Here is a 26,381-nt window from a genome sequence, read left to right as displayed (position 1 = left end):
CATGTCAGTGGTAGCCCATCCACCTCACAGTTAGAATCACTCCCTAGGACACACTTAATCCCTTGATCACCCCCTAGTGTTTAACCCCTTCCCTGCCAGTGTCATTTATACAGTAATCAGTGCATTTTTATGGCACTGATCACTCTATAAATGACAATTGTGACAAAATAGTATCAAAAGTGTCCGATGTGTCCGCCATAATGTCGCAGTCACAAAAAAAAAAAAAAAGAGAATCACAGATCGCCGCCACTGCTAATACAAAAAAAATACAAATGCCATAAATCTATCCCCTATTTTGTAGACGCTATAACTTTTGCGCAAACCAATCAATATACGCTTATTGTGATTTTTTTTTTTTTTACCAAATATATGTAGAAGAATACATATCGGCCTTAACTGAGAAAGAAATTTATTTTTTATTTTTTGGGGATATTTATTATAGCAAAAAGTAAAAAATATTGCTTTTGTTTCAACATTGTCTCTCTTTTTTTGTTTATAGCGCAAAAAATAACTAAAATTTAAATTATCTAGCATGAAGCACTTTATCATGTTATACAAGTGTTAAAGAGGAAGTAAACTCTCCCACTCTGATGCTGCTTTTCATTTAGTCCATTATAATAAGGGGCCCTTTCACACTGGGGAGGGGGTGGCGTCGGCGGTAAAGCGCCGCTATTGTAAGCGGCGCTTTACTGTCGGTATTCGGCCGCTAGCAGGGTGGTTTTACCCCCCGCTAGCGGCCGAGAAAGGGTTAAAAAAACAACGGAAAGCGCCTCTGCAGAGGCGCTTTATCGGCGGTATAGCCGCGCTGTCCCATTGATTTCAATGGGCAGGAGCGGTGAAGGAACGGTATATATTCCACTCCTTCACCGCTCCGAAGATGCTGCTAGCAGGACTTTTTTTCCTGTCCTGCTAGCGCACCCCTCCAGTGTGAAAGCCCTCGGGGCTTTCACACTGGAGACAAAGCAGCGTCACTTTCAGGTCGTTTGCAGGCGCTATTAGCGCAATAGCGCCTGCAAACCGCCCCAGTGTGAAAGGGCCCCAAGTAATTATCAAACTATAGCCACTGTAATCCAGCCCAAATCGCATATTACTTACTGTTTAAAGAAACTTTAAAAAAACTTGTTTCCAGGGGTTAGGCAGCTCCATCTTAAGTATTGTTTTCTGAGTCCACAGTAGAGTGTATTTCTGCCCTTAAATTGAGCACTTCCTGTACTGTTAACCAAGCCTCCTTCTCAATCCAACATTTCTATGGCAACCCTGCTTCACTGCTCATAGTATTTCATAGTATTTACTTGTGCCTATTATCTATTGTTTGCCTGTGTCAGTCTTATCAGCTTCAGCTGATAAGGCTGCAGTAATGCTGTCCGTTGTCCAAGTTTACACTCCATGTGATGTCACATGGGGTGTAGTAGGAAGCTCTGAGTGATTATGCAGTCTTGTGGGATTTCAGTGTCGAGCCGTAGGATGATCTGATAATAGACAGACAAGTACACAGAGTGTGCCGTAAATCAGGGGAGATTGGGGCATGCTCAGTGAAGTCATTCTAAAGAACAAAAAGGATTACAACAAAACTAAGCAAGTAAGGAGATATCTACAAGCAATGTTCATTAGGGTTTTTTATGCTGATTTACATGGGACAAAGTTGTGGGGGAGGGTTTACAACCACTTTAATGTTGATTATTGATTGTTAGTTGAACAAATTAACTCACTAGCGCCCCTACCACTGTCACTAAACATCAAAAATGTCTGCCTTTATTTCCCTTCATGACATATTAGTAGTTTACATTAGAAAGGTAATATTCTTTTTCTTTCTGTTCAGCTCACAGGCAGTGACAAGGACACTGTATTTCAGACGAGTTCAACAGGTATTTTCTGTACTTGCTAAAAATGCTTTTAGTCTTGGAAAAATTAAAATGGATGTAGTCAAATTTCTTCTTAGGGCTTGCTCATATGTATGGCAGCCCTTCCAAAGCAATCCACTGTAATAAAGGTGCCTCTTCACTGCCTGTTTTAACCCTGGAAATACCAACCCACTGCACCGCAACCATGTGCAACAGGTATTCTCTGTACATGCTGAAAATGCTGCTCGCTTTAGAAAAATTAAAATGAATGCAGTCACAACATCAAAGGACTGGTAGGCTGTAATATATTGTATTTTTTGTTCTGGGGTTTACATATCCTTTAAGTACCTGTACATACCTACAAGTTTCTTCTTGGGGCTCATTCATATGTGTGTTAGCCCTTGCCACCCCTCTAAAAAGCAATACACAGTAATAGGTCAGATATTCACAGCCTGTTTTAACTTGAAACTGTTGACCCACTGTGCAACAGTCATGTACACTGCATGCAGTTGTGGCATGGCCCAATTTACTTGAATGGGTCACATTCAGCGGTGGTACTGCCTGCTGCATGCTGTTTAATTTTTGCTGCTGCATGTACAGCCCTGAACAACTGCATGCCCTTGTTTAGTGGGTAGTTGGGGGGCAGTAAAGCCAGGCTTTCATTGCCTCCGGACACTTGAATGAGCCCTTTTTATATGTCCCAGGAACTTACACTACAGTTTTACTATACAAGCAGCAATTTCAACAATGCTTTTTGGCCTGCCCCTTTCTTACCTTCCCGCTAAATTATAATGTTAATGGGCCAACTTCAATAACTGATGCTGAAACAAGGGCTGAAGTGCTTCCTGTTTGCATGTGATATTTATCACTGATCTTTTTTAAATAGCTAGTTGCCCAATTACCATGTTGATTCAAAGGCTTTAATACTTTGAGTCACTGATTTGAAACAAATTTACAAATTAAGGGCTAAATTCACTCAGACTTATTTGGTTTCATACAGTAAAATGAAAAGCCAGAGGCGCACCCACTAAAAACGCAAACCCATCATTAGATTGCTATACATAGCTAGCAAAATAATAGCCCAAAAATGGATATCTCCTCATCCCCCAATATTCAATGAATGGAAACATGGTTAACAATACCTAATCTCATAAAATGGGTGCCCTAAAAAGTTTGAAAAGCTATGGAATCCCTGGTTAGGGGTGTCAGGACTGGCCCCATTTGCATTGATAGCACAAGGATCATTTTCATCTCCACCTTAACTGTGCCTTATTTATTTATGCTATTATGTAAGATGGTGAATAGCAACAGGTTGTAAGTTAAAAGGTTAACAAAGTATTTCAGGTAAAGAATAACTAAGAGATGATCGAATCTTTGCAAAAAATGTTTTCTTTTTATCGATTTCTTGAGCATACAGGAGCAAATGTAGTGGCTTGTTTTACACTTTCACACAGGCAGGTTATATGCATGGACTGACAATATGCACTAGGGACAAATGTGCTATGTTATTGAAATTTGAAAATGTCATATTTCACTGATCACTATGTTGCTTATCTGTAATGACATAATGGACCCTTTTTTTTTTTTTAAACATACAAAACACAAAGAAGAAGAAAAAGAAAGATATGCGATGATGTGTCCAGAAAATCAGTACAAATTACATTATATTTAAGTAAAATAAAAAAAAAAGGCAGAGATGCAATGACAGAGATACAATAACAACCAGAAAACTAGCATTTTAGAAAGGGGTTCACAACGGCGGTCTATTCAGTATATTTTTCTCATGACTGGTATTTTTAAGTTAGGTCCAGACACTGAAAAAATACAGATTCCTAGCAAATAGGATTTCCCTGTGAAATTTTTTTAGAATCTTGAGCTAAACAACTGAAAAAGGTTTACCTGGGGTTCATTTATATGAGTGCAAGGGCATCGTTAATATGCAGCTTACCCCCCCGCTAGCGGCCGAGAAAGGGTTAAATTAAACTTGTGGTACATAGCAGGTATAATACATACTGTACATGTCTCCATATACAAAGTTTATTTGGCAAGCACATAAATTGCCCAATGTGTATAAATAGCTAAAAACAACTTAACTTACAGTTTTGCAAAATTAATAAAGAAAATTTAAAATACATGAGGGTTGTATGCATCAGTATTAAGAGTAAACTTTGAATTTCTTGAAGAAATTAATACACAAAGATAGCATTTAAATGATAGGAGGGTTGTATGCATTGGTATTAAGCAGAGATGAATTTGCATTTCTTGAAGGAGTGAATGCAGGAAGATATAATTTATGATGTGAGGGTTGCATGAATTGATATCAAAGTGCAATGACTTTGCATTCCATGAAGTTGTATGTTCTGATGTGTCATGATTGAGTCGGTAAGTCTCCTGATAACAGGAATGCAATGAAGCAGTATGCTGATAACATGTGTGCGGTCTCAGATCTGTCTGATCACCATAATGCATGATTCTGTTTCTTATATTGCTAACTAACTGTCTTTAGAGACTAAGCCAGACACACAGTACTGTATAGATTAAAAAACACATTATCAGCAAGTGACAGTCAAATACACCCAGACTGTTTTGACTTCGAACATGCTGCAATTCATCTTTTTTAATTAACCCAACTGCTTATATATATATATATATATATATATATATATATATACATACACACACATACATACATACATACACACACACACATACACATATATACACACATACATATATACAGTATCTCACAAAAGTGAGTACACCCCTCACATTTTTGTAAATATTTTATTATATCTTTTCATGTGACAACACTGAAGAGAGTGTACAGCTTGTATAACGGTGTAAATTTGTTGTCCCCTCAAAATAACTCAACACACAGCAATTAATGTCTAAACCACTGGCAACAAAAGTGAGTACACCCCTAATTGAAAAAGTCTAAATTGGGCCCAATTAGCTATTTTCCCTCCCCGATGTCATGTGACTCGTTAATGTTACAAGGTCTCAGGTTTGAATGGGGAGCAGGTGTGTTAAATTTAGTATTATCGCTCGCACTCTCTCATACTGGTCGCTCAAAGTTCAACATGGCACCTCATGGCAAAGAGGTCTCTGAGGATTTGAAAAAAAGATGGAATAGGCTATAAGAAGCTCCCAGGGCCCTGAAACTAAGCTGCAGCACAGTGGCCAAGACCATACAGCCGTTTAACAGGACAGGTTCCACTCAGAACAGACCTTGCCATGGTCGACCAAAGAGGTTGAGTGCATGTGCTCAGCGTCATATCCAGAGGTTGTCCTTAGAAAATAGACATATCAGTGCTGCCAACATTGCTGCAGAGGTTGAAGGGGTGGGGAGTCAGCCTGTCAGTGCTCAGACCATATTCCGCACACTGCATCAAATTGGTCCACATGGCTGTCATCCCAGAAGGAAGCTTCTTCTAAAGATGATGCACAAGAAAACCGGCAAACAGTTTGCTGAAGACAAGCAGACCAAGGACTTGGATTACTGGATACATGTCCTGTGGTCTGATGAGACCAAGATAAACTTATTTTGTTCAGATGGTGTCAAGCATGTGTGGCGGCAACCAGGTGAGTTGTACAAAGACAAGTGTGTCTTGCCTACAGTTAAGCATGGTGGTGGGAGTGTCATAGTCTGGGGCTGCATGAGTGCTGCCAGCACTGTGGAGCTACAGTTCATTGAGGGAACCATGAATGCCAACATGTACTGCGACATACTGAAGCAGAGCACGATTCCCTCCCTTCGGAGAATGGGCCGCAGGGCAGTATTCCAACATGATAACGACCCCAAACACACCTCCAAGATGACCACTGCCTTGCTAAAGAAGCTGAGGGTAAAGGTGATGGACTGGCCAAGCATGTCTCCAGCCCTAAACCCTATTGATAATCTGTGGGGCATCCTCAAACGGAAGGTGGAGGAGTGCAAGTTCTCTAACATCCACCAGCTCCGTGATGTCATCATGAAGAGTGGAAGAGGACTCCAGTGGCAACCTGTGAAGCTCTGGTAAACTCCATGCCCAAGAGGGTTAAGACCGTGCTGGAAAATAATGATGGCCACACAAAATATTGACACTCTGGGCCCAATTTGGATATTTTCACTTAGGGGTGTACTCACTTTTGTTGCCAGCGGGATAGAAATTAATGGCTGTGTGTGGAGTTATTTTGAGGGGACAGCAAATTAACACTTTAATACAAGCTGTACACTCACACTTTGCCTTGTAGCAAAGTCTCTCTCTCATATATATAAAATATATATATATATATATATATATATATATATTACATATACACACACACATACAAATAGTGCCACGAAAAAGTATTTGTACCCCTTGACATTTTCCAAATTTTGTTAGAACCAAAAACATAAATGTATTTTATTGGGGTTTTATGTGATAGACCAACACAAAGTGGCACATCATTGTGAAGTGAAAGGAAAATGATAAATGGTTTTCAAACATTTTTACAAAAAAATATCTGAAAAGTGTGGCGTGCATTTGTATTCAGCCCCCTTTACTCTGATATCCCCAACTAAAATATAGTGAAACCAATTGCCTTCAGAAGTCACCTACTTAGTAAATAGAGTCCACCTGTGTGTAATTTAATCTCAGTATAAATACAGCTGTTCTGTGAAGCCATCAGTGGTTAGAGAACCTTAGTGAACAAACAGCATCATGAAGGCCAAGGAACACCAGACAGGTCAGGTATACAGTTGTGGAAAGTTTAAAGCAGGGTTAGGTTATAAAAAAAATACTACAAACTTTGAACATCTCACAGAGCACTGTTCCATCCATCATCCGAAAATGGAAAGAGTATAGCACAACTGCAAACCTACCAAGACATGGCTGTCCACCTAAACTGAAAGGCCGGACAAGGAGAGCATTAATTAGAGAAACAGCCAAGAGGCCCATGGTAACTCTAGAGGAGTTGCAGAAATCCACAGCTCAGGTGGGAGAATCTGTCCACTGGACAACTATTAGTCGTGCACTCTGGCCTTTATGGAAGAGTGGCAAGAAGAAAGCAGCTGTATAAAATCAATCCCCTACCCTACAACAGTCCCCCTGAACTTCCATATCCCTAAGGTTCCGAGATACTCTCAGAAGCGTATCTTCTTCATAATCCTGGGCACCAATCTTTCCATAGCTAAAGCCTAGAAACTCACCAAGGTATCTATTCAGGCAGCCAAGCGCAAGATCTCCTGGATCATGTCACAGGAGAAACTGGTGAGCTATTTACTGGACACCTCTAAGTGTCCACATCCTTACAGTATCCCCTAGTCTCTCCCAATCCAAAGTACTAACAATGGAGCTCTGGTGGCTGAGCCTCTTTCCTGACTTTTTCTTCCCTCTTTCTTCTTTCGGACCTTGTCTTTTATCTTCCCTATATTCACCCTACTGGGTTCGCTTTCCCACGTTGTAGTCCTGTTATCGACATACGACGAAAATACTTTTTCCATGAGAAGTTTCTACTCCCATGTAATTCAAATTCAAAAGCAGATTATGGGTACAGGACAATGTTTTGTTTCTTTGCTTTTTGTTTTTCTTGATATATAGGCTGGCTGGTCTTCAGAGGACAAGGCCGGAGGGAGGGCCCCTCTTGCACAGCTAGTTCCCCAAATCAGTGTATATTATTTAGTCTGTACAAAAGTTAGAGTCCACAAATGATGGTATATACTGTATATCTGAAAATCAATCAATCCTGATGTACTGACACCCCATCTCTCTTCTTGAGGCCCGAAAATGCCAGGACAGTACAGTCCCTGACAAAAGTCTTGTCGCTTGTGTACAAATTGACCTGAAGTGCCGCTAAAATATATTTCTAATCAAGATTTTGTTACAAGAAATGGGTCATTTTAATCCCAACAGCTTTTGTAATAATGTTTCAGTGCAAAACGAAACTGACAAAAAGTATTCTAAAATTCACAGCTTGGTAAAGCCCATTGAGTCAATTTTTGCCAAGACATAAGTGTTGTCGCCTTTATATGAGCTTCACCTGTGACTAATAATGGATCAATTAAGTCTCAGGTGTGTATAAAAAGAACACCAGTACACTAGACCTAATCAACTGCAACTAGACCTCTGCAAACATGCCTAAGGCTGGGTTCACACTGGTCCGACAAACGCTCCAACATTGGGAGCTCATGTCGCATGACGTGTGAAATTTAATGTTTCCCTATGGGAGCCGTCCTAACTGGTCCGACACAAGTCGTTCCGACTTTAGAAATGCTCCCTGTACTACTTTGGTCCGACTTTGATCCTACTTCAGCCTATTGACTATCATTGAAGTCGGATCAAAGTCGGATTGCCGTCTTGCATGATCCGACTTCGGCACGCGACTTGTGCTCAGATGTTCTTGAGGGGGAACTCCGCGCCAAATTTTAAATAAAAAACCGGCATGGGTTCCCCCTCCAAGAGCATACCAGGCCCTTGGGTCTGGTATGGACCTTGAGGGGAACCCCCTACGCCGAAAAAACAGCGTGGGGGGTCGCCCCCAATCCATACCAGACCCTTATCCGAGCACGCAGCCCGGCCGGACAGGAATGGGGTGGGGACGAGCGAGCGCCCCCCCCCCCTCCTGAACCGTACCAGGCCGCATGCCCTCAACATGGGGGGGTTGGTGCCTTGGGGGAGGGGGCGCGCTGCGGCCCCCCACCCCAAAGCACCTTGTCCCCATGTTGATGAGGACAAGGGCCTCTTCCCGACAACCCTGGCCGTTGGTTGTCGGGGTCTGCGAGCGGGGGCTTATCGGAATCCGGGAGCCCCCTTTAATAAGGGGGCCCCCAGATCCCGGCCCCCCACCCTATGTGAATGAGTATGGGGTACATCGTACCCCTACCCATTCACCTAGGGAAAAAGTGTCAATTAAAAAAAAAACACTACACAGATTTTTAAAGTAATTTATTAGACAGCTCCGGGGGTCTTCTTCCGACTTCGGGGGTCTCTCCGGTTCTTCTCCGCGCTCTCCGGGTCTTCTGCCAGGCTCCTCCGCTATCTTCTGCTCTTTTGCCACTCTTTTGCTATAGCGGAGGAGCCCGGTCTTCAATCTTCTGCCTTCTGCCCTCTTCTCCTGATGTTGACACGACGCTCTCTGGGGCTGGAATGCACTCTGGGCGCTCCGCTCTGACTTATATAGGCGGTGACCCCGCCCCCTTGTGCCGTCACAGTCCCTGGGCATGCTGGGACTGTGACGTTTTAGGGGGCGTGGTCATCACCCGATGACCACGCCCCCTTATGCCGTCACAGTCCCAGCATGCCCAGAGACTGTGACGGCATAAGGGGGCGGGGTCACCGCCTATATAAGTCAGAGCAGAGCGCACAGAGTGCATTCCAGCCCCAGAGAGCGTCGTGTCAACATCGGAAGAAGAGATGAAGAGAAGAAGCGGCGAGACAGCGGCGACAAGACAGCGGCAGCAGACCGGGCCCCTCGCTGGCAATAGAGCTGGAAGAAGATAGCGGCGGGGCCCGGGAGAAGAGGCGGAACACCGGGAGAAGTCGGAAGAAGATACCGGAGCTGCCCAATAAAGTAATTTTGAAACCTGTGTACTGTGGTTTTTTTTATTGACACTTCCCTAGGTGAATGGGTAGGGGTACCATGTACCCCATACTCATTCACATAGGGTGGGGGGCCGGGATCTGGGGGCCCCCTTATTAAAGGGGGCTCCTGGATTCCGATAAGCCCTCTGCCCGCAGACCCCGACAACCAACGGCCAGGGTTGTCGGGAAGAGGCCCTTGTCCTCATCAACATGGGGACAAGGTGCTTTGGGGTGGGGGGCCGCAGCGCGCCCCCTCCCCCAAGGCACCAACCCCCCCATGTTGAGGGTATGCGGCCTGGTACGGTTCAGGAGGGGGGGGGCGCGCTCGCTCGTCCCCACCCCCATTCCTGTCCGGCCGGGCTGCGTGCTTGGATAAGGGTCTGGTATGGATTGGGGGGGACCCCCACGCCGTTTTTATCGGCGTAGGGGGTTCCCCTTAAGGTCCATACCAGACCCAAGGGCCTGGTATGCTCTTGGAGGGGGAACCCATGCCGGTATTTTATTTAAAATTTGGCGCGGAGTTCCCCCTAAAGATTCATACCAAACACAGTGCCGGGCATTGGCGGGGATCCAAGTCGGATCCCCGTTCATTGAAAGTCGGACACATGCCGGCTTCATGTCGCAGGGCAAAGTCGGATCCAAAGTAGGACGGCTGTCGTGTCGCACCAGTGTGAACCCAGCCTAAGGCTGGGTTCACACTGGTCCGACAAACGCTCCGACATTGGGAGCTCATGTCGTATGACGTGTGAAAATCAATGTTTCTCTATGGGAGCCGTCTTAACTGGTCCGACACAAGTCAGTCCGACTTTGAAAATGCTCCCTGTACTACTTTGGTCCGACTTTGATCCTACTTCAGCCCATTGACTATCATCGAAGTAGGATCAAAGTCGGATCCTTGTCCTAACCATCCGACTTTGGCATCCGACATTGTGTTATTTCCTGCACCCCACCGTAGCCCCTCCCATTGTGTGTTAGTTTTGATTGGTCAAAGGACAAGTGTACTATCTGAAAAGTCGGATCAAAGTAGTATCCTGTTCATGAAAGTCGGATGGATGTAGGACCAATGTAGGACCAATGTAGGACGAAAGTCGTACTACTGTTGTGTAGTATAGTGTGAACCCAGCCTCAGATTCACCCAGAGACTAAAGTGTTGATTATCAAGAGGCTGAAGACCAGATTCACTGCTGATGTGGCAGACACCTTCAATGTGTCTCAGCGTCAAGTTCAGAGGATAAAAAAAAGATTTGAAGACACTGGAGACGTTTTGGAGAAGGCCAGGTCAGGCCGACCCCGCAAGACAACTGCTCGAGAGGACCGTTTGTTGGCTCGAAAATCCAAGGCCAGCCCGTTTTCCACTGCAGCAGAGCTCCATGAGACCTGGTCACCTGAAGCCCCTGTGTCAACCAGAACAGTTTGTCAGATTCTGTCTCAAAATGGCCTCCATGGTCGAATCAGTGCCCATAAGCCAGCACTAAACAAAAGACAATTGAAAAACCGTATGGCATTTGCCGAGGGCCATAGTCTGCTAAAAGGATGGACTCTGGAAAAGTGGCAGAAGGTGGATTTTTCAGATGAATCTTCTGCTGAATTACACCACAGTCGCCGCAAATATTGCAGGAGACCTACTGGAACCTGCATGGAGCCGAGATTTACCCAGAAAACAGTGAAGTTTGGTGGAGGCAAAATCATGGTCTGGGGTTACATCCAGTATGGGGGTGTGCGAGGGATCTGCAGAGTGGAAGGCAACATCAATAGTCTAAAATACCAAGAAATCTTAGCTACCTCTTATATTCCCAACCATAAAAAAGGCCAAATTTTGCAGCAGGATGGTGCTCCATCGCATACTTCCATTTCAACATCAAAGTTCCTTAAGGCAAAGAAGATCAAGATGCTCCAGGATTGGCCAGCCCAGTCACCAGACATGAACATCATTGAGCATATGTGGTGTAGGATGAAAGATGAAGCATGGAAGATGAAACCAAAGAATATTGATGAACTCTGGGAGGCATGCAAGACTGTTTTCTTTGCTATTCCTGATCACTTCATCAATAAATTGTATGAATCCTTGCCAAACCGCATGGATGCTGTCCTTCAAGCTCATGGAAGTCATACAAGATATTAAATTTGGATCTCACAGTACTACTACTTAATTTGCTGACATATTTTTGGATTTTCAGTAAAGTTGTTCAATTTCTGTATAGGCGACAACATTTTTGTCTTGCCAAAATTTGACCTGTCTGTCTTGATTAAATGATAAATCTTTTTTCAGTGAAACTAATTTATTTAAACATCATTTGGGAGGGCTTTAGCTTTTCATATGAGCTATTTCTAACACCAATTGATTAATTAAAAGTCAGGTTAATAGCAGAAGTTTCTACAAAATAGAGAAGCGACAAGACTTTTGTCAAGGACTGTACAAAAAACCCCAAATGACCCCTTTCTGGAAAGTAGACAGTCCAAGGTAATAAGTAGGAAGCATGGCGAGTTTTTGAAATTGCAATTTTTGTCACAGATGTTTGCGAGAAAAAAAAAAAGTCTTAATTTTCCAATTTCTTTCATGCTGTCACCAGTGCAGTACAGCATCATCATACGACTGGTGTAGCGGTAATCATTGAGTTATAAGCAACCATTTTTTCTGAATGAAAATTGAGCTCATCACAATAGTACACAATGAAAGGCATATAACAAGTCTTTCATTATGTACAACTGTGCATGTGATCTGCCAAAGTGGTCACATAGTACCGGCAACAGGCCGGTACAGTGATCTATCATCGGCTGTGTTTAGTGGACATGGAGGATGAGCCTATGGGGCGCACGTGATCCTGGGAGGGCATCATATGACGCCCACCCAGAACAGTGCTCCCGCCCAGCTGTCATTTTACAATAGGCTGGGCAGGAAGAGGTTAAAGTGGTTCTAAAGGCTAAAGATTCTTTCAAGTGATTCTAAAGGTATTTTTTTAAACAAACATGTCATGCTTACAGTACCTGCTCTGTGATATGGTTTTGCACAGAGTAGACCCGATCATCTTCTTCTCGGGTCTCTGGCCGGCACTCCTGGCTCCTCCCCCCTGCTAGATGCCCCACTCTGTACAGAACCATCGCTTATTATTCTTACAGAGCAGGTAAATATAACATGTTTATTATTTTAATAAAAAATAAAGCTTACAATCAGTTTAATGTTTACCAATAAGATGATTTTTGGTGACCAACGCAGAACTGCGAATGGTTCTCCCTTTTTTTCTCTTTATCCTTGAAGAAGAACAGAGGTGATGCACAAATAAATTTAGTATTTAGTTTTTTTTCATCAAAGTATTAAAAAAGTTCCCTGCTCTGATTAGTGGTGAAATGCACCTTTCCAGAAAAAAGCTGAACATCCTCAAGTACACTAAAGCAGTGGTTTCTCAACCTCAGTCATCAAGTACCCCCAACAGGCCATGTTTTGGGAATTTCTCTTACATAAAATAGCTGTCCAAAATACCAAGCCATTGACTCAGATTCAAAGGAAAACCTGCAAAGATGACCCGTTTGTGGTACTTGAGGACTGAGGTTGAGAACCATTGCACTAAAAGTGCTTTTCAGATCTAACTTGCATTTTGGTGTTCATCAAAGCGGTGAAAAGCTTTGTGCATATGTGCAGCTAGGGGGCGGTAAAACCAGGTGGTAGAGCCGCAGTTTTATTGTCCCCCAACTGCCTGTCTGGACCAGGACATGCAGCCACTTGGGGCTGTACACATGCAGCAGCAAAACATTCAACGGCATGATGCATTTGGCAGGCGTTACCTCCGCCACATACAATCAATGCAAGTATATGGGGGGCTGCACCACACAAGCCCAGCAACCTCATACAATGCACACAATTGCGGTGTGGCATTTACAGGGTTAAACCAGGCAATAACCCTACCACCTGTGAACACACTCTAAAAAGCAATTGACTGCGGATCGCTTCTCAGAGGCGTTGCAAAAGCTGCCACACATGTGAACAAGGCCAAAGACAGCCTTCCCACATGCACTGATGGATGTCCTAGCTTAGGGTTTAAAGGATACATTCACCTTTTGTAACATGTCATGTCTTACTCGCATATTCAGGGTGTAACATGTAAAATATTACAAATGTACCGCCCTCTGCACCCGAAACCCCATTTTGGCAGAGAGTAGGGAATATTGTCCTCCCGCTCGCTGCTGCAATCTAAAGAAAATGTGTCATTCATTCACAGTGTTCCATAAATGAATGGACTACAACTACCGACAGCCTTTGCGGATTTCGGCGAGTAGTTCCCAATGAACTACCAGGGCGCTGTTGAGCGCTGTGATAGTTCATGGATTCTTCCTGTCAGTGTGAAACTGCTTGCTCCTACAGGCAGACAGCTTTCACTGACAATCTGCAGGAGACCTGTTTTCTCGTGCAATGCTTTCCAGGCTCCTAAAAAAATAAAATTGTAAATGCATTCTTTTTTTAACCAGCAAAAAAATGTGCATTTCTTTTTTATTTTTTTAAGGTGAACTTATCTTTTAAAGCTGCATCTTTTATCTCACACTTTATTCTTTGATGTGCTTGAGTACTAACACGTAAGAAAGCCAGGGACTGTCAGTTGCATGTATAGAAGTTTTTTTTATCATTGCAAGCAAGAAAAGATAGATAGTTGGTCAAAACAAGAGACCATGTGTACAAACACACTATAAAACAATAAAATTGCACAACATGCATCTTTCACATATGGCACAAAATTGAACTTTGTTGAAGTATATCTTGTTTTAGTAGCCAAGAATTAAAACCCTGTCAATTTATTTTTTGCTGTGTTCCATTAGGAAGGATTACCTTTACTTTCTGGCTGGTAAAATAAGAGAAATCCATCCTTAGTTGTCACTATTAGGCTTATTCTGGTGCCACCTTAAAATTTTGGATTTACCTTCATTTACTAGGACAAATAAAATGGGACCCATCAGTGGGGACAGAGTCAGCAATAAAATCCAGACAGAAGCTCCAATCATTTTATACTCTTAGCTTTGGATACACTTTGGCCCCATTCACACGAGCGATCTGATCAGGTTTGCATGTCAGTTTTTCAGGCAGACCTGACCGGATGGTTCATGTATCCCTATGGACGGGCGGGGGTAAACTGACTTGTGTCCATCCGCCTAACTCAGATCCAATCCGGTCTGCTAGGGGGATAGAATCGGAGGGCTGTCCATTTACACCTGACCAGTGGGCCTTGTCCGTTTCCATCCTACCTAAGCTGACCAGACACAGACCTGTCATCCGCCCGCTCTGCTCAGCAGGGGATCAGCGGACAGATCCCCTGCTGAGTAAAGCAGATTCTCCCCCATGTGAAATTGACTTTTAAATAATATAATACATAAAAGTGGATATTTATAAAATAACTATCGTACCCATATTATTATGCTGTAAACTAGCAATTACAGAAATACAGGCTTACCCTTAAAGCAAAGACCACATTAAAGAGGATCATTGTGGGCATTTCCCTCTTCGGTGAAGGATCAGTTTTTGACACCTTTAGTACAAATAGAAAACACTTTTTACAACATACAATTTATTATTTTAAACCAGGCTATAACATTGCATTTTCTATCCCCAACCTGCAGTTTGTGTAAGGATTTGTTCACACTCAATGCATTTGGCTGTGTTGGTCAACACAACTACAATGCATGGACAGGGCAAAAAAGCTTGTATTTATTGTGTCTAACTGTACATGCCACTTGTGGCTCAACGGGAATAGAAAAACATTTTGCCCAAGAACTACCTTGCACCTACACACATTCTTATGCATGTGACCTTATGTTTTAAAAAAAAAAAAAAACACACACAAGTACCATGCAATAGAATAGGCACTGGGTGGAGAAGAACAACTGATATAAGATATATGTGCTGGTTTTATTTTAATGAGACAATGGGGCTTATTTACTAAAGGTGAATCCACTTTGCACTGCAAATGCACTTGGATGTGCAGTCACTGTAGATCTGAGGGGGACATGCAAGGAAAATAAAAAATAGCATTTTTGCTTGTACATGATTAAATGATAAAATCAGCAGAGCTTCCCCTCATTTCATATCTTCCCCTTAGATCTAAAGCGACTGAACTTCCAAGTGCACTTGTGAGTGCAAAGTGGATTTGCCTTTAGTAAATTAACCCCAATATCTTTTAATGATACCAGCAGGATGGGAAACTTACATAGAATACTGGCGCAGCTTCTTAAAGCGGACCTTCAGTCATTTTTTCAACTTTCCATCTATTACATCTTCTGCCCTTGTTGTTTTAATTTTGGATAGTAAAACATTTTTTTCTGCCGGTAAATATCTTATACAGCCCACTTGCTGTTTCTTGTCTGGTAAAAAGCCTAGGTTTATGACATCATGCACAGCTCTCTTTCACTTACGTGAGAGTATGCCAGGAAGAGGGGGGGAATAAGTCATAAGAGGGCCAATGAGAGGTGCGGAGCTGGAGGTGTGTCTGTAAATCCAGGAAGTGAACAGGCAGCAGCTTCAGCTGCCCACAGTTAAAATGACTGCAGCCAGACTTAATGAAGGGAGATTTCTGCAGCATATTTGGCAAGTACAGAAACACAGTATATATAAAATAATATGCAAAGTGGTTGGAGGGAAGCGTCAAAATGGCAAAGATGTTTTTAATAGAAATTATGTGAGCAGACTGCAGTTCCTCTTTAACATAGAGGCATTTTAAAAAGGCTATTTCTTCCTTTTGCTGCCTTTACTTATTTTGCACTGAAGACTTAAAAGCGTTGTAATCGTGATCAGTGGCTCACAGGTGCAATGCTCTGGTTCCTGCAGACTATTTCTCCAGCCACAGGTACATACCAGGGTAGGGAGCTTTAATTACAGGGCTGGACTAGAAGTGTGTACGGTGATGTGATCTCACTTGTGCACCATCTCATCTGCCCTACGTGGAGGATGAGACTTTCCGTTTAGAGATTCTTGTGAATGAATGACAAGGTTGTGCGGGCGGAACCACGCACAGCTGTGCCAAATAAAAAAATTAAAAAATGGCAGGAACCTGCAGTGAGGACAACCCCTGGTTTCTATAAGGGACAGTCTGGGGGTGGGAGGCTGTGACCAGGTTTCATGTTACCCTCTAATTCTAAATATAGTAAAGATGGACTTCACTTTAAAAAATACTATGCAATGTAAAGCACAACATCATCTCTTTGAGATTAAATCTAAAATTTTGAAACAATTGTTTATCCCAAGAAAGGTGTACGGGTAAATCCGCGCACAGGATGCAAGTACAGAAAATAAATTAAAGAATGAACTGCTGCCCCTACAGATACACCACCACCTAGGTGGGGTGTACTAAACTGAATATGAAAGGGGATGTAGGTGTGGCGCTGTTCTAATTACACAGAGGACGTAGCACCATTACAGGAAAGCCAACATTGGTGTTTCCTTTATTCATATGTACTCCCCTTTCTGAAACTTGGACATAGGGGGTAATACATCTGAATACTATTTTACAAGGTATTGCACTCTGTGAAGGGTGTATGCACACTGACGTCGACGTTTATTTTTGTACTCCTCCTAACTTGGACGTAGCCATTAGAGGGTAACATATCTGCATATTGTCTCATAAGGCACTGCACCCTGCAGAGGGTGTATATATAGTAACTTAGATACCCTCTGTTGTAAACTTACTATCTATACATTATTATTTTGGTACTTTGTTTATTAACTCCCTCACACATCTACAACTGGGTCTGGAAGACTGCAGAGGGTGTAACAGCAGTTCTATCACAATAAAGGTGTTTTTTCTTAATTAGAACAGCGCCACACCTACATCCCCTTTCATATTGTTTATCCCAAATGTACAATAGTATTACAACAATCTGATTCTTTTATGAAGGGTAATTTTACCTGGCACAGTGCATGCTGAAGCAAAGTTGGATGACCCACAAAACGCACATTGTCTATCTTCAGTTCAAACTTTTTACCACACATATCTGACTTTGTAGCCAAAATTGTTGCAAGTATAACATCTGAAAATCTTTAACAGACAACATATAGGACCAAAGATTAGAAATAACTTGGTTAGGGGCTATAACATTTTATTTCCGTAATAAATAAATAGGAATTGTAAGGACATTAATAAAAGGTATAAAGAATTACATCGTGACTGCATGCTTATTAAGCCCATGCGCTGCAAAGAATCATATTTTACTGAGAAAAAAGTGCTGTTATCAGAAAGCCATGAACATGACACTAAATTAACAACTGATAAATTACATGATTCATTTATTGCTATGTACACAACTCAATTACTGCAAATTGACAGTTAAAAAGGGAATAAGCAAAAAAACATTTTCCTGCATCCAGCAAGTGTTAACTAGCCTGCTAAATTCAGTAGGGCGGATTTACTAAAACTGGAGCACACAGAATCTGGTGCAGCTGTGCATAGAAACCAATCAGCTTCCAGGTTTTATTGTCAAAGTTCAAAGCTGATTGGTTACTTATGCACAGCTACACCAGGTTCTGTGTGCTCCAGTGTTAGTAAATCTCCCCCCAGTGTGTCCTAAAAACTCTGACAGCCAATAGAATTTTCACCCATGGCAAATGTAACTCTGCAGTGACATTGCAATGCATAGCAAAATCCCCTAAAATTCAATACCTGGGAATCAAAATTCAGCTTCCCATTCTCTCTGTTAACAGTGCATCTTACCACTGTGACAGCAGCTCTCCTGGGGAAAACATAATGATGCTATAAACCCTAACAGAATGGCATATCCATTTGCTAAAACAAATTGCCATGTTTAAAATAAAATTCTTGCATTTACTTTTTTAATCCTTTGTTGAATCTTAGTGCTACTGATCTCCTAAAGCCTCCTTACAACCACTTTCCTGTCCTCATGCATGTTTTCCAGTGATGGTAGCACGCCATGCCCCAGGATGGGTTTCCCAATGGTGAAAAACATTGGACCATGCCTGTGTAATGTGTGTTAAACTGATCACTTGTAGTCTTCCCATCTGAGGCACGTATGACACAGAGTAAAAACACAGGAGCACAAGGGAGAGACAGGAAGTCACTCTGTAACAGGAAGTGCCTGAACAAGGATCTACACTGAGTGATTTTAATGGAAGCTACAGAAATAAAAATATTGCATATTTAAAATTACATTAACACTTTAAAGCTTGTTTAACTTTTTATTGTCAAGGTTTACCTATACGTGATTCTGCATTAACCCCCCCCTTAACCTATTGAGATGCATAAATACATTTATATGACTCAAAAAGATATTTTGACTAACTGCCCATCCTAAAAATATTTACATCCCTCATCTTCATTATTTCCACCTTTCCCTTAGGGTATGGCATCTCATGGGTTCTATAGGGACACCGACAACCTCAGCAACAAATGGCTGGACAGACTTACTCAATACTTATAAACTCCTTTACACCTGGTCCATATTGGTAGACCTGCCTGTCTCCATAAAGTTTGAGGTTCCAGTTTTTTCTTACTAGACCTTGCCAAATGCCATCTACCATTTCAATGTTCCTTGTGGTTTCAGAGAACACATTTTTATCATCCAGGTCACATTTAAATTTTATTTTCTTAAGACAATACTAACCTCTCCCAACACTTTTGCCGGGCACACACTAAGTTTTTTTCGTTCAACCCAATGGGCGGAAAAAAAAAAAAAAAAAACATAGGAGGTCGCCGTACTAACAACTGCGATGTTTTGTATTGTGCATTCAGGTGAGGAGCGTTTTGGCAGAGAAAATGCCCAACATGCCTGAATATGCGTAAACATGTCTAAACATGCCTAAACGCTAGGTGCATTTAGTGCTTGAATGCTCATTAATTTCAATGGCCAGAATTAATATACTGGCCAATTAAATAAATGAGGTGCCTGGGCACATTTGCCAAATGCATCTTTAGGCACATTTTTGCACTGCTTTTCTCTTGCCAGGAGGAAAGACGTTCAAAAGAGCTGGGCAAACAATGTGTATGAGGTCATATAATACTGTATACAGGCATACCTACTGTATTTATAAACAGTATTATACGTCATCTCAATGATATAAAATGCAGAAAAACTGAAAAATCAATCATTTTAAAAGGTTCACATTTTCGGTTTCAACCAGTGGGTTGAACGAAAAAAAACAAAAATGTAATAGCTCCCCGCATCAACATAATGATGTCCCCTGTGCCATTGTATCCCCCCCCCCCGGGGCTTTATATTTTTTGATCCTATTATCTTAACAGACCAATCAGTGCAGCAAAGGTCTGCAATGGTCAGCTTTTATTCATTTGGTTAAAACCTTTATCCCAAAAGAGATAAAAATATTATTTCTATAAATGCTTAAAATGTGTTTTCTGCAATTCTTTAATTGTCTAGTCACTTCTGTCTATCTAAATTCTATTAGTCCATCTAATACTACCTTCTTCACAGCCCCTACACTGTGTGAAAAAGGAACTTACTGGACTGAATATATGCATTTGTAAGAATATATACACCTCATATCCTCATCTAGATAAGTACCTGTTGTGACCTAGCACTACTGGTGGCTTTCTTCAATGTAACTGAGCTCCAAAGAGCATTTTTGGTGCTCAATCCCCACTTTATTAAAGAAATGAGCCAAACAATACCCATTTTCACTACGACTTAGTAAAAGAAATTGTTTGGGTGTACTGCAGCATTTTTTTTCTTTTTTAGAAACACATCCATCCACAATCATTGCCATCAATAGCAATAAGTGAAATCGCATCATAGCATTCTGTTTTTTTAATCAACAACAAAAAAAGTTTTTATTGATGAGAACACAAGGCATTACATGATACATATTACATATGTATGTCATAGAGGGACATGTAGCCTCCCTGGCGGTTTTCCCGAGTGTGGCTCGGGGTTAAAATTCAGTACCATTAGCGGTAACCCCGAGCCACACTCGGGATCGCATTGCAGGATCCTGGGGCGGCGTTACTTACCTTGTCCCCGGGATCCTGCGATGTCCCCCGCAGTGTCCGAGGGCTCCGTCCTCCTCCGAAGCCTCTCCGTGCCAGGCTCCGTTCCCTGCGAGCGGCGCGACGCACGGGGGCGGAGCCTGGCAGCAAATTCAAAAAACTGTCAAAATCATAACACATACAGTACTGTAATCTTACAGATTACAGTACTGTATGAAATGATTTCACATCCCTTTTGTCCCCAGTGCTCTGGCCCATGCCCTGCATGCAGTTTTACATGATATACACTGTTCTTTCTGCCTGGAAACTGGAGATTGTCCATAGCAACCAAAAAGTGTCCCTTTACGTCAAAAGTGGCTTTAGACCAGCTAGAAAACAGCGATAATAAATTAGAACACTTGCAGAATTGAGCGATAGTGAATTGTGGGGAAATTTATTTTATTACTATTTTTTTTAATTTTTTTTAATTATTTATTTTTATTTATTATATTATAATTTATGTTTTTGTGTTTCAAACTTTATCATACCCGGGATATTTACTAGACTCTGGTTTGGACAGATTTAAGTGTGTTATTGTTAAGATTTACAGACCTACAATATAAAACGCCAAATTTCCATGCAAAATAATGGTACCGCTTTCAGCACCTAAAATCGGAAATAATCATACCGCCAGGGAGGTTAAAGAAAATATCAGGAGTCTTAATTTTCATAACATAAGAGTGGGCGTTAACTATAAACCCAATATTGTTATCATACAACCAAAACGTATAGGCATTGTATCGGCCTAGTGCTCATTCAACAAAGAAACAAAGTTAAGATAAATTAAATTAAAATAAAAATAAAAGTAGTAGACCAACCATTGATATATCACCAGGGGTTCAGATCCATCAATCATGAAATGCACTCTTAGTATGTCTCCTATCTTATCATACAGTATAAAACTTCCAAGAACATCGCTGTATGTCCAGTTATCCCGTCAGCAGCCTATCCAGGGCAAGTTGTGGCGGTGCCACTTCTGGGGAGTTTAACCAACTCTGCCATATATTGAAACATTTTTTTGCCGATTTTCTATGTTGATATGTGTTTTTTTTCCCGGATAAGAGTAGCATAGACCATTTGGATCCACTGCGCCTCCCTCGGGGTACATGACGATAGCCACAAACAGGTAATCAGCTTTCTGGCTAAGTATAGGAGTCTCGTGAGGGCAATGTCTGCCGAGGGGAGGTACGAATCTTCTTCCAGGCTACCTAGTAAGCACACTAGTGGTTCCAGCTCAAGCTGGACCTGGAAAACACTGTTTATCCTGGTGACAACGCAATTCCAGTACCTCACTAGCTTGAGGCAAAGCCAGAGCATGTGTATGAGGTCACCTGGGTGGGCCTGGCATTTGGGACATATGGGGAATCACACATACCCCATTTATGCAAATGCACAGGAGTACAATATACCCTGTGCAGTATGAACAAGTGGGAAAGTCTCTGTGTCACTGATACTGATACCAAAGGGCCCACTCCCAGGGTTTGATTCCACTGCTCACCATCAATGGGGCCAACATCTTGCTTCACCTCTCTCTACATGGCAGCAAATCTGGGGCTTGTATGTGTGATAATAGGTGAATATAAATTCTAGAAATTATACATTTCTTCTCTGTGTCAGAGTATATGGACTCAAGGAACGTGGATTCTTCTAACTGCAAATTAGAGTATCTGCTCTGATATCTAATGGCGTGTTGTAGTTGTATATATTGAAAGCGGTGACCTTTGAGTGCAGGGAATTCGCTCAGCAATTGGGTAAACGGTTTTAAGACAGGTCCGTCGAGTATTTGGGTGAGAAATCTAACCCTGTCCCTGTCCCAAATTGTCCGATTGGGTACCCTGTTCAAATCTGTGTAAAAACGGTTTCGCCATATAGGGGTCTGACGGAGATATCCCGTCAATCCCAATGTGGTCTTAGCCCTCTTCCAGATTTTCATCAGTGACCTAACCGTGGGGCAAGTGGAGGTGACTTTAGGGAAGCCCATCTCCATATTAGATAGGGCAGTGTAATCTGTTTCAGGGCCCAGGAGGAGACCTCTGGAGGCATCTGACACCATCCCGAGATCCAAACCCTGAAAGGTTGTAGCTGTGCAGCCAGGTAGTACATTAGAGGGTGCGGGACCGCCATGCCTCCCTTGGTCCTTAGGGAGCTGTAGAGTGGCCAGCTTAATTCTTGTCACTCCACCTCTCCATATAAGAGCTCTGAATTGCGAGTCCATGCGCTGAAACCAGATTTGGGCATTATGCAAAACATACAACAGCTGCGGTGCCCAAATAATTTTTATGAGATTTATGCGGCCAGTCACTGACAGCCGTAATTTGACAGCTGACAGCTAGCCTGTTTCTGCTGGAACTTTTGTAGTATGGGTTTTAGGTTTGGAGTTATGTAGTCCCGTGTGTTCCCAGTCACCACTATTCCCAAGTATTTAAATGAGGAAACCACTTGTATGTGGGATACGTCCCTCAGCAAAGGTGCCGGTAACGGATCCAGTGGCAACAGAGCCGACTTATGCCAATTAATGGCAAAGCCCGATAGCTGTCTGAATTGATCTATTAGGTGCATTATTGCTCTTAAAGAGTGTTCGGTGTCCCCCAAGTACAGCAGGGTGTCTCTTGCTTATAAAGAGATCTTTTCCTCCCCCTGTCCTCTGCAGAGGCCCATAATGTCAGGAGAGGCCCGCACCACAGCCACCAGAGGTTCCAATGCAAGGGCAAACAGCAGGGGTGATAACGGACACCCCTGTCGTGTGCAACAAAAAAAGGGAAGGGCTCCGATAGGGAGTCATTTAGCCTCACTCTGGCCATAGGTGCAGTATACAAAAGCTGCACCCAGGAAATAAATTTATCGCCTAGACCGAAGCGCTGCAAAACCTCCCACAGATATTTCCACTCCACGCTGTCAACAGCTTTGGCAGCGTCGAGAGAAAAGATGGCTCTGTTGCCCGGGTTATGCACTGGGACCTGAGCATCAAGGAACAATCTTCGAATGTTCAATGCTGTAGATCTAGTCAGAATGAAGCCAGACTGGTCAGAGTGGACCAGCCCTGCCACAGCTCCCGAAAGTCTAGTAGTTAATACTCATGCCAATAATTTGACATCTGCATTAAGCAGAGATATAGGCCTATAGGAGTCCGGTTGTAATGGGCCCTTGCCCGGTTTTGGTAACATTATAATAGCCTCATTCATGGAGGCGGGTAAACTACCTTCTTGTATAGGGCATTGTTTAGGGTTTTTAAAAGATTAGGTAAGAGAGAGAGTGTCCCCATATTTTCTGTACGTTTCTGTGGGTAGGCCGTCAGCTCCCCGGGACTTGTTATTAGCCATCTGTGCTACCGCCAATGACAATTCCTCTAGCTTCAATGGTGCATTAAGGGCAGCAAGCCCCTGTTGTGACACCCGGGGGAGGGAGCACCGGTCCAGAAAATGAGTCAGATCCTCGTGTATGGGATGGACTTTAGATGTGTAAAGGTCTTTAAAGAATTGTGAAAACACGTCAGGTATGTGGGTCTGATCAGTAAATGTTACTCAGTCTTCATTTTGGATGGCATCTATACGAGTCGTGCTCTGCTGGGCTTTAGAAATCATAGCTAGTAGGTGACCTGTGTTTTCCCCTTCATTAAAATATTTTTGCTGTAGGAAGAACCTCTTGTTCTCTGCAGCAGTGGTGGAAACTTGTTGATATAGGGCCTGAGCTTCCTGCCATCTACGCTCTGACTCTGAAGAGGGGGTTGCAATGTACCTCTCCTCCCCCCTGGCAGCCTTGTCCATCACCAGATTCTCTCTAGTTTTAGTTTTAATTGCAATAATCTGCTTGATGAGTAGGCCCTAAGGTGAGCTTTCATGGCATCCCATACTAACGCAGGTCTAGCCGTGTCCTGATTAAAACGCACAAACTATGCCAGAGCCCTGGGAATGGGATCAGTGCTCTGGAAGAATGTGAACCAGAAGGGGTTTACCTTCCAGAGCTTATGGTGTGTATTTGGTGATATTATTATAGTAGCACTTACAAGGGAGTGATCAGAGATTTTACGTAGAGCATATTTCACAGAATCAGTCAGTGCATGTGCCAAGTCATTAGTTAGACCATAGAGCTATGCGGGATAGGCATTTGTATGATGCTGAGAAGCACAAATAACACTGCACAGTATGGTTCTGGTCCCTCCACACATCTCGCAGACCAACTTCCATTAAGAATCTAGCAAAGGGGGTGGGGCCACCCGGTTGGGGAACACTGCCAGGTCTGGATGGGAATTTATCTAGTTTTTTATTCATAACATTATTGTAATCTCACAACACCCAAACAGGGACGTTGGGGTATGAAGCCATAAATTGAGCCAATTGTTTCAGACTGTCAAAAGGAGAAGGGTGGAAGGACATAGATATTTGCAATTATACATGTCAGCTAGAAGTGCACGATTCTGGCCAAAATGAGAATCACGATTTTTTTGCTTAGCATAAAAAGATCACGATTCTCGCGATGTAAAATCTTTAACATTATACAAAAAAAAAATGGGCTAACTTTACTGGTTAGTGTTTTTTTTTTTTTTAATTTATTAAAGTAATTTTTTCCAAAAAAATTGCATTTGAAAGACCGCTGCACAAATACAGTGTGACATAAAATATTGCAACAACCACCATTTTATTCTCTAGGGTGTCTACTAAAAATATATATATATATATAATAATATAATGTTTGGGGGTTCCAAGTAATTTTCTAGCGAAAAAAAATGATTTTAACTTGAAACCAACAAATGTCAGAAAAAGGTTTATTGTTTAAGTGGTTAAACTTTTTTCACTTACACACAAAGTCTATTCCATTGACAAATTGTTACAAGGTTTATACTTAAGTTCAACTGATAAAGAATGTTTTGAGTCTTGCCCAGTTTTTCTCTTCCTTTCTTTTGGGCTGTGGCTTCCAGAAGAGCAGAGAGAATTCTGCATAGAAAGAATTGTGAAACACTTTAGTCAAGATCGTGATAACGATTCTTGACGATTAATTGTGCAGCTCTAATGTCAGCCCTGTCAGTTTGCAGAATAAAAATATAAACCGTCCTGGATCGTCAATCAGGGAGTGCAGTAATTGAAAGTTGGTCACCCTCAAAATAAGTATACTTACTCCTCTCGAGTAAGCTGTGTGGACGGAGTGAAACTGAGTTGGATAACCACGATTTTTGAGTGTAGATATGGAGTTGTCCTGCAGGTGAGTTTCCTGCAGGCATATCACTGAGAGCTTGTGAGCCTTAACCATGGAGAAAAATGCCACCCGTTTCACTCCATCACCCAGCCCCCTCACATTCCATGAAACTATAGTACAAGTACTAGACATAGTAAGGCATATAAACAATCATTAAAAAGGAAGCCATGCCAGGTGCAGAGGTACACCAAGGGGCATTCCACATCTCCAACTGGCATCTTTGGAAATCCTGGTGTTCCAGGCAGAATACAGCCAAAAGAGTGACGGCATCTGCCACATAGATACATCCCTGGTTGATAAATAGAAAAAAAAAAAAAAAAAAAGGGAAACTATTCGCCCTGCCAACAGCAGGGGTCAGTGTGAGCAAAAAAAGACACCACATAGTGTGGAACAAAAAACAAGAAAGCGACAGGGGTATGAAAAAAAAAAGGAGTCCGTGCATCCTGTAAACAGTAGGGAAGCTTGGCAGCAAAAAAAAACATGTCCATGTAAGACAAGTGTAAGGGGGGAGCAACTCCTCAGTTCAACTCCGATTTGAAGGGACTTGCGAGCCCAACTTAACTCCGCCTGTCAGGAAGGTTGAAGAAAAGGAGAAGTATGTCCAAAACTTCTTACATGGCATCTATTTCACCCAGTAGAGCAAGGGGAAAGGCAGGTCCTCATCAGGCCATAGGTGCTGGTGCTTTCTTGAGGGTGTGCTCCACACGGTCCAGCCACATAGACGCGTTGGCAGGGTTATCAAAGAAATGCGTTTCGCCGTTGGCGGCGATCCCGAGTTTGGCAGGATACAACGTGGCATATGCAACCTCATATTTGCAGAGACGCTTCTTAACTTCAGT

At 42.4% G+C, this 26,381-nt stretch overlaps 1 protein-coding gene across 7 annotated transcripts in view; it reads right to left on the bottom strand.

Annotated features, from left to right (window-relative positions):
• The window catches only part of NPRL3 (NPR3 like, GATOR1 complex subunit), a 309,508-nt gene that overhangs the window by 242,794 nt on the left and 40,333 nt on the right, over nucleotides 1-26,381 (bottom strand). For 6 of the 7 annotated variants that reach the window (XM_073633030.1, XM_073633034.1, XM_073633032.1 and 3 more), the window contains 2 exons: nucleotides 17,268-17,397; nucleotides 14,821-14,895 (listed from right to left, as the gene is read on the bottom strand). In XM_073633030.1, coding sequence (XP_073489131.1) covers nucleotides 14,821-14,895; nucleotides 17,268-17,397 — 205 coding nt within the window. Of the gene's footprint in view, nucleotides 1-14,820; nucleotides 14,896-17,267; nucleotides 17,398-26,381 lie in introns of those variants that run through there. The other variant, XM_073633037.1, reaches the window with a different exon arrangement.

The sequence above is a fragment of the Aquarana catesbeiana genome, linkage group LG06 (genome assembly GCF_042186555.1).
Source record: "Aquarana catesbeiana isolate 2022-GZ linkage group LG06, ASM4218655v1, whole genome shotgun sequence".
NCBI classification, from domain to species: domain Eukaryota; kingdom Metazoa; phylum Chordata; class Amphibia; order Anura; family Ranidae; genus Aquarana; species Aquarana catesbeiana.
Note: the sequence above shows the minus strand (reverse complement) of the source record. Positions and strands in the feature narration are given on the sequence as shown.